The following is an 8,917-nucleotide window of genomic DNA, read 5'->3' as shown; positions in this document are numbered from 1 at the left end:
CAATCAAAGATTAGAGAGAACTGACTTGCGCTGGGCTAACGCGCTACATTTATAGCCCAAAATATGAGTGGGAGTAGTCCAAAGAGGTCAACCGTTACAGCACAAAAAAAATAAATTTTTGCATTCGCATGCATAATGATAGCGTATTAGTTTTATGTGAAAGCTGACTATCGCGAATTTCTTTAAATCTCCCCATGAATAGTTTCATCTTTCGATCAAACTATGCAAGTTACGAAAAAAATCAGCAAAAAATATTATGAACCTAAAAGATATCTATAAATTTGTTATAAATTACTTATTTATGGAATGAGATGTGTTTGTTTGATACGTAAAAAAACATCAAAAATATATAAATAAATTTTTTGGACAAACAACGCAAAAATGGTGTGCACCCCGAGCTAAGCCACCATATCTATACCTTGTAACTGGGTTTACCAGGTTTTCTGTGTACCACATGGTAAAGCACAGCTTGGCCAGGATTGACCCAGGATGACAACCCTATTACAAAATGGGCGCTGCTTACTTTTAAATTATCCGCGAGACAACTACCAGAGTCCAACGAGTTTGTCGGTCACACCCTTCTGACCCACGAAGCTTCTTGATTTTGTTTTTAATTTAGGCGCCAGATAGGGAATTACCCTATCCTATTCCCGCTGGAATCGCTTGTCACTTTCAGTAGGTGCGTTAGCTCACTGCTTAGCAAGAGACGCAATCAAAGAGTGGGAAGTTTGGAGAAAAAGATTAGTTTTAAATTTAATAATTTTAACTACTAAAACACCACAAACTTGGTTTACATAATATATTCATCATTTTAAGTTTATACCATCAACAAACAAAATAGAGTGGACTATACTTCACAATAATTTACTCAAAAGAAACTCCCGCGACAATTATAGACGTATCTGTTCTTGCGACACTTGGCGTCTATTGTCTTTGACATTTATCTGGCTTCCTGGAGGAACTGAGCCGCAACTGAGCTACCATCAGGCTTTGAGCCAAACGTTCCTTTAGACTTTTCATTCGCGAGGGTACCTCGAAGGCCGAGGAAACACCTTACCAGATTACCAACATGCACGCGGTGTCTAGAAGTCACACCCACGTACGTATTGTATTCAGCACTAGCAAACGAGGCGAAGCTGACAATCAAACCCTTACCCTTCGGTATACGCGTGAGATCTTACTAATTTGGCCTTCAATCTCTAATCTCCAGTAATTCTAGTTCTTATTCTCTGAAGGACTTCCGTGGCTACTCTTTTCACGCCTGCGTCCGCCACATCAGTTGGTTCTGTCCAATGGACTACTGTAACTCCCATTGGTTGGTCGAGCGGTACTCAACATGGCTGGCCGGAAGATACTCGGCATGACTGCCTGCCCGCCATTGTTCGCGCATAGCTATTGTTTCTCCTGTCCCGTGCCTTGTTGCTTAGAAATGGTTGGCGCATGCCTGCTTGGCCTCTATGCGCTAGTGGTATCGCTGTCCTTTCGCGCTCGATAGAACGTGGTCGAGTATTGCAGGTGGTGACCGACGGGTGCTGCTGCTGGTGGGTAACACATTCAATGATTATTTGCAAGTTTAGCCTCCACTGTGGTCTGTGGTGGACTGTCACTGGATGTTTAAAACCTTTGTTCTAGTAAAGTGTTAAATATTAGTTGCTGTTGTTCCAATTTATGTGTCCTCGTCTGGTAACATTGGAATTCGCCACCCCCGATCAATAATCTTATGTAATAATTCTTAACGAAAACTGAGATTGATTTCAACAAGTCAGGATTAAGGTCAATTGACTTTGAAACTGAAGAAAACCATGCGATGGTAGAAAACCGTTAGATCAGAGGGAACCATTGGATGGGAGAAAACTTCTAGCCGCAGACGTTTTAGTGGTCACCGAATTGAAATCCAGGGTCAGTTTGACCCTTTAAGGTCTATTTCAAGATCCAGTGAAGGTCAAACTGAAAAATACTATTGGATTGAAGAAAACCTCTACTCTGCCACGTTTTTGGGTTTACTGAATGCGAATCCAGGGCCATTTGGGCCCCATCCCGACCTGGTGGGTAGGACCGACCAAGGATTCGAATGTGGCAACCCTAAAAACGTCCTAAAGTAGTGTTTCACGCCGATTCAATGGTGTTTTTTATTTTGACTTACATCTGACTTTGATCCTAACCTGATAGGGTCAATTTAACCCCATATTTGGTTTAAGCTACCCTAACAAAGTTTGATAGTAGATGTTTCCTCCGATCCATTAGGTTTCTACGATTTAATGATTTTCTTCATTTAGACCTTTTTCTTGACCTGATGGAGTCAAGCGACCCCAGATTCGGATTCAGTAATTCCAAAAACAATCGAGAATAGAGGTTTTCTCCGATACAATCGCTTGATCCATTTTGACCTTCGATTGACCTTGACCCTGGCCTGATAGGGTCAAAGGGACCCCGAAATCAGAGTCGTAAAAAATAACATTAAAGACAGAACAAAAAATTAATTTTTTTAGTAAATGACACAAGGTATGAAGGTATGAAGGATAGACAAAAGTTGTTCCCCCAAAACGGATCTAGACATTATTTACACATAATTTTAAAACAGAACGAGTGGATTTTCTTGTAATCGTGAAAACCAAGTTTGAAAAAAAATAAAATGAATAAAAACATATCAATAAAAATACGAAAGTTTTAATAACAATGCATATTATTAATTTTGATGATTTAAATTTATTCGAAATATACGTTTTTCAGCGTAGCTAAAAATATAATAAATGCAAGATAAGAAACAAATGTTAAAATAATATTAGAGTGATGAGAATATTTTTGTTAATTTTTTAAGAGCTTCAATAAAATAGAATACACAATCACCCAATTAAAATTACAGAAACTGAGTTTTAGAGTTTTCAAAAAACCAGCCTCTTTACTTTGTTAATATTTTTCGCAAATCGTGTCTGGTTTGGATTGAAATGTTTATTTTTGCTTGTGTTTCTAGATTATTTAAATGCTTAAGCCCTGATAGTTTCCGTTTAATCGAAAAAAGTCATCAGGATAAATTGTTCGAATTTCCGACTACTATAAATAGCCATACATAGAATTTTAAAATCTTGAAAAAATGATCTAAACTATTTTTTAAATGCCCTCAGTTTTTGATTTTTCAGCTAAAATCTTTTGAAACTGATCACTTATACACAATATTAAAGTCTATAGACAGACATACAACTTTATAAAAATTGTTTTCATGGCTCATGGGTTCTCAAAACGTAAATATTTGATGAAAAATGACAAAGTCATATTTTATATGTACGCAATACCTTATCAAGATGGTAATGTAAAAATAAAAGCATATCTGCGAACCAGCTTCATGCTTCAAACAGAATGTATTAAGTGCGAACACTTGCCGACTATTATTTATTATTTATTTATTTATTATTGTTATAAAAAACATTTCTGTGGCTAAATGTTGTCACAGGCTTATACTGCCCAATATGCCGAAGGCATTTTTGGTTAGAGTTGGATTTTTTATTTGATCATTTTGCACGGGGCTCTCCCGGTATATATCATCAGTCACGGACGCATTTTTATAATGCAATCAAGTGATCTGATGAGAGCAGTCTGCCCAGACATATTGGACGAAACCTGGTTTTTACCCCATCATTGACGGACTGGGTTGCAGTCAAGTACACGATGGGGGAACCTAGAGCTTAAGGTGGGTTCCGAACCACCAGAACCTCGGTAAAGGTACATTGAAAAATGTCCAGAGGTACCGGCTCAGGGATCGAACCCCGGACCTCTGAGGTGAAGTCCAAGTGTCTAACCAACTGAGCCACCGAGGCTATATTGATATATCATCAGTCACGGACGCATTTTTATAATGCAATCACGTGATCTGATGAAAGCAGTTTGTCCAGACATATTGGACAAAGTCTGGTTTTTACCCCATTATTGACGGACTGGGTTGCAGTCAAGTACACGATGGGGGGACCTACAGCTTAAGGTGAGTTCCGAATCACCAGAACCTCGGTAAAGGTACATTGAAAAATTTCCAGAGGTACCGGCTCAGGGGTCGAACCCCGGACCTCTGAGGTGAAGTCCGAGTGTCTAACCAACTGAGCCACCGATTATTATTATTATTATTTTTGTTATTATTTTCTTATTATTATTATTATTATAATTATTGTTAACATATTTGTTAATAATTGTACATATACACTCTCACAAAAATTACTATTGTGAGATGGAAGTTGTGATACGTCAAAAAATAAATTAGTTTATTGAATAGAATAAGAAAAACATAATAACATGGATCAACGTTGTAAGCTCTTGTTCTAATATGAAATACTTGAAAAATATTTACGACTTGAATGTTAAATAAACAGAGATACGAAAGACAAATAATTTCGACGGTTTAATGACATAGTGATTTAGCACATACGTTTAAGCATTTTGTAGAACATTCATTAAACGGAATTTTTCATAAGTGGTTACATTTGATGTTAACAAAATGAGAACAACGATTTGTATTCTGATGTGCTGTCTCTTTGTGATTTTTCATATTTCTACTGGTAAATATCATAATAATAATATTATTGTTATATATTATTCAAAATGCATTCCGAAATGCAAAAGGTAATCACAGGAAAATTCAAAGTTGTATTTTTTCATTTCAAAACTAGTCTTAACAGTTTGAGACGTGTAAATAAAGTATAATAATTTTCTGGTTTAAAACTAGAAAGATAAAAGCTATTTATTTGTGAATTAAAAAAAAGATAAAACCAGGCTATTTTAGTACACGTGTACCTTTCAGAGCAGTCACATATGGTGACAGATTACTTTCAGTGTGCGACGATTTTTCAATTCTTTGAAATTTTATATATAAATAGAAAATTGCGCGCTCATTTTGTTACAGATTTTACATAAAATCGCATATGATTTGATAACGTTGATGATTAACGTTAATGCAGATTATTTCTCTTATAAACAAAATGTGATTCGCAAATTGCGACATAATCCAAATCAGTTAAAATATATTTTAATAAATAAATACATAAGTAAACTAATTAATCTGCCACGTTTTCTGGGTATACATGTTACGTGAATGTATTACATTATTATTTTTATACAAAAATTTTAGTTTCAAATTTCAAGATTTCGTTAAACGTACCATTGCATTGGTGTGGATGATGAAAATGGAAAAATTAAAGATTTATAATGAAACATTTTATTGAATCAAAAAGACAAATGCAAAATTATTTCGATCTATATTTGACATTTGCACGAATAATTTTATTTTTCTATAACATTTAAAATGGTATTTTTATAATAAATAAAAAATAAACATTTTTTCAACTAGCATTAGCGGGTATTTAGATCAATTTTTTTCTCGGATCATCCTGTAAATTTTACGCTGGTCCCCGGATTATTCTTCTCATATAGCAATCTGATTAAATTTCCAAGATTTTCCTTATTTATAAATCAAAATTATTATTTTTGGTTCAAAATGAATTCGTTGTTGAAAATTAGTTCTTTTCTTTCAGTAAAATTTAATTTTTTCATCCGAAAATGTTTGTGCTTGAAAATTGAACTATTCTTTGAAAATTCATCTATTAGGCTGAAAATGTATCTTTTTTTTGTGAGGAATCATAAGTTTGGATAAAAAATGATTTCTTTGGTAAAAAATTTAACTATTTTGTGGAAAATTGTTTTTTTCATGGAAGTAAATTTTGTTGACTACTTATGTAGCTATTATTTGGGTAAAAATTAAATCATTTTAGCATAAATGCATATGTTTTGTTTTTAATTTCAACTTTGTTGTCAAAATTCATCTTCTTCGTTTAAAAAATAATCTTTTTTGGTGATGGATTCTAATAATTTGTCGAGAATTTCTATTTTTTCTTTAATACTACTGTTTTTGACTCAAAAGTAAATTTTTCACTTGAAATAATCAATAATCTGCGTACTTCAAAATTTTAAAACGAAGAAAGTATTCTTTTAAATTAAGGAAGCCAAGATTAATAACCTAGGGGTAAGTTTTGATTTCCAATAATAATTGTTTTAATTTAAATAATGATATGAAAGTATTTAAAAATGGTCATTTTTTCTTTTTTTTACAAGTGAAAATTTTTATTTATATTTGCCAATAAAGTTACCTTTACTCTTATCAAATATAACTCCTAATGCTGCAGAACAAGTCTGGCTTTAATTAAATATAATAATAAAATTTTCCTTTAATAAATCTTAAGTTATTGTCTGATTTATTATGCCCATTAATGTAAAATTCTTTGTCACTGCCGTGTAACTGCAACTCACTTTTTAATTATGTGTGTAAGTTTAACAACATTCGTTACCTCGAGTTTTTCAAATTACCCAATATCTGCATTGAGGAAAAGCGACAACAATGCTTTCGAAATTTTCGTGACTCGACCATTTTTAGAGGTCTGTTTTTTACGTGAGCAATCTAAATATGCGCAATTCTACTAAGAAAACTGAAAATGTATTTATTGTGATTGTATGAGCTTTGAAACTAAATATTTCTCAAATAATAGAATCAAAATTTTTATTTTGAGAAAGCAGAATATCTGTCATAAGGTGTGAATGTGTCTCAAATAATAATGCAATTCTTTATCTCAGTAATGTTTTCTCAATGAGTAAAAAGTTTGTTGGCTCCATCTACGTTATACTTGCTGAAACCCTGAATTCGAAATCCACGCGAAAAAGAGTTTTCTGACAATTTAATAGATACTCACTAATTAAGACAGAGTTTAGTGAATAACACAGACCAACAATTCTCAGAACCAGAGACCAGACCTACTATACCCGAAGGTTTTTGCTGCGCTGAATCCGAATCTGAATCAAAATGGCGGATCCAAAATGGCAGCCATATTGAATTTTCAAAATCTGACTTCATATTCTTAATGAGCAACCTCAAAAACCTATATATAGATTTTTTCGATCGAATACGATCACTTATAAATTGGGCTTATAGCCTCACATATACTTATATAGGGTGTTTTAACGTTGTTACGAAACAACTTTTAGGTTACAATATCTCGAAAACTGAGGGTGATGGAATTTTTCTGAGGTCGGATTCGGATTCAGCGCAGCAAAAACCTTCGGGTATACTAGGTCTGGTCTCTGGTTCCGGACCTTTGTCAAATTTTGTCGGCCTGTGTAATTTTTAAAATATTTCTTTTGATTCTCTGTAGACGCGGAAAATCTGTGGAATCCTGCCCCTCTATTCATTTCATTTCCAAAACTAATTAATGAATTAACTAATATAATGATTAATTTCCTACTCATTATTTCTTGTTTTAGGATTATATTGGCCATTTAGAAAGAAGGCTAAAGTTCGTTATATTCCTATTCAAGTTCCTGTTCTTACTTACGAAAGTGCGATATTTGAAGGTCGAGTTAACTTTTTGGAACCTGGTAAATACGATGTAGCAGTAGATGAGACTAATCAGTTCATCGTTGGATTGATGGTGTTGGGACTTATGTGTCCTTTCGTGGAACGCAAAAAGGAACATCGATATGCCTATGTTAGAGTTAAAATGCTCATAGAAGGGAACAAGGTTGTAAAGACTGAAACAATATTGCAATCAGAGTCTGTGAATAAGCTGTACTACAGAAAATTATCAAGGAAAGAGAGAAAACAAATTCGTGACGCTACGCTATTAGCACCAATCGTTGATAAAGAGCAGCCGAAATTCGATCCCACAAAAACCTATTGGGTAAAATATGTTTATGTTCGTCATACTCAGACCAGACCATCTCGTTTCCATGCTTGACGCTGACCAGATCGTCTCACCTCGACCTCCCTAAAAGTATAATTTTTTTCTGGTCAACCTCAGGCTAGACCTCAAGCTTAATCGCTACTAATTATTGGCTGGTTAGCCCCAAGATATTGTCTGATTAATCACTAGATGGAGGCCAGTCAGCTTCTGACTGGAGTTGTTTAACTTTTTCGATAACTTGGAAGAAAATCATTTTAATTATGATTGTATTAAGATAATCATCTCAAAACTTGGACCCGATGAGACTATTGAGGTCACAGTTAATCAAAAAATGTAAATGAAAATGAAAAAAAAAAACGAAATACGTAACCGAAATTCTAAGCGTCTTCGAGACGTGTCAAAGGATATATTGAAGAACCTTATGTGTCCTTTCATGATTTAGAAATTCGTCTTTAAGATTTTTCAAAATATATGGGTTAAAAATATGATATACCTCATGTATAAGATGAACATTTTCTATAATGGGAATTTAACATTACTATTTATAATTAAATTGTTGGCGTTTTCGATTCGCATAGATTGTCCTAATAATGGTCGTTTTATGATGTTTAATAATAAATCATTAGCAAATGATAGTTAATAAAGGTCACATACTTTATATCAGGAAAAGTTGTAAGCAACATTATTTTGTATTATTAATAGTTTTTTCACTATAATAAAAAATGAACGTGCACGCCTAAAGTAATATTAATGACACAAATTATTTTATCAAATGATCTGAGATTTTCTAAATAAATGAAGAATAGCATTAGACGCGTGTGTCTAATAATCAAAGTTTTATGTCCTCATTACATTTTCTATTTTCTTAAATAAATCGTGGACGATGTAAAACAATATTATTAAAATAATTGTTTCATTACTAGCTTTTGTAAATTAAAATTTGAGTTTCACGTTATTAGAAATGCTTGGATATCATTTTCGTAACTTATGGGAAATAATATATTCCCTAAAACTGAGTTGTAGGTTTATTTAAACATTAATTGTATTGATTTATTTCTATTCCTACATTACATTCACTTATCACAATTATTAGCCTATTACTCATTAGTTTGTAAGACAGCAAGGAAAAGTAACTGTGTTTCTCCATTTGTTATCTTTTACATGGCTTTAATACAAAAGTAGACAAACAATTGCGTACTTCTAAGATT

At 33.3% G+C, this 8,917-nt stretch overlaps 1 protein-coding gene across 2 annotated transcripts in view; it reads left to right on the top strand.

The window, feature by feature from the left end:
• Positions 1-8,577, top strand: part of LOC117173342 — a 26,870-nt gene extending 18,293 nt beyond the window's left edge. For both annotated transcript variants that reach the window (XR_004467164.1, XM_033361837.1), the window contains one exon: positions 7,291-8,577. Coding sequence is in view for 1 of the 2 variants with exons in the window: in XM_033361837.1 (XP_033217728.1) it covers positions 7,291-7,763 (473 nt within the window). In the remaining variant the exon portion in view is untranslated. The remainder of the gene's footprint in view (positions 1-7,290) is intronic.
• The last annotated feature ends 340 nt before the right edge of the window (positions 8,578-8,917 follow it).

This window comes from Belonocnema kinseyi, chromosome 5 (genome assembly GCF_010883055.1).
Source record: "Belonocnema kinseyi isolate 2016_QV_RU_SX_M_011 chromosome 5, B_treatae_v1, whole genome shotgun sequence".
In the NCBI taxonomy this organism is placed as follows: domain Eukaryota; kingdom Metazoa; phylum Arthropoda; class Insecta; order Hymenoptera; family Cynipidae; genus Belonocnema; species Belonocnema kinseyi.
This window is presented reverse-complemented; position numbering and strand designations above follow the sequence as displayed.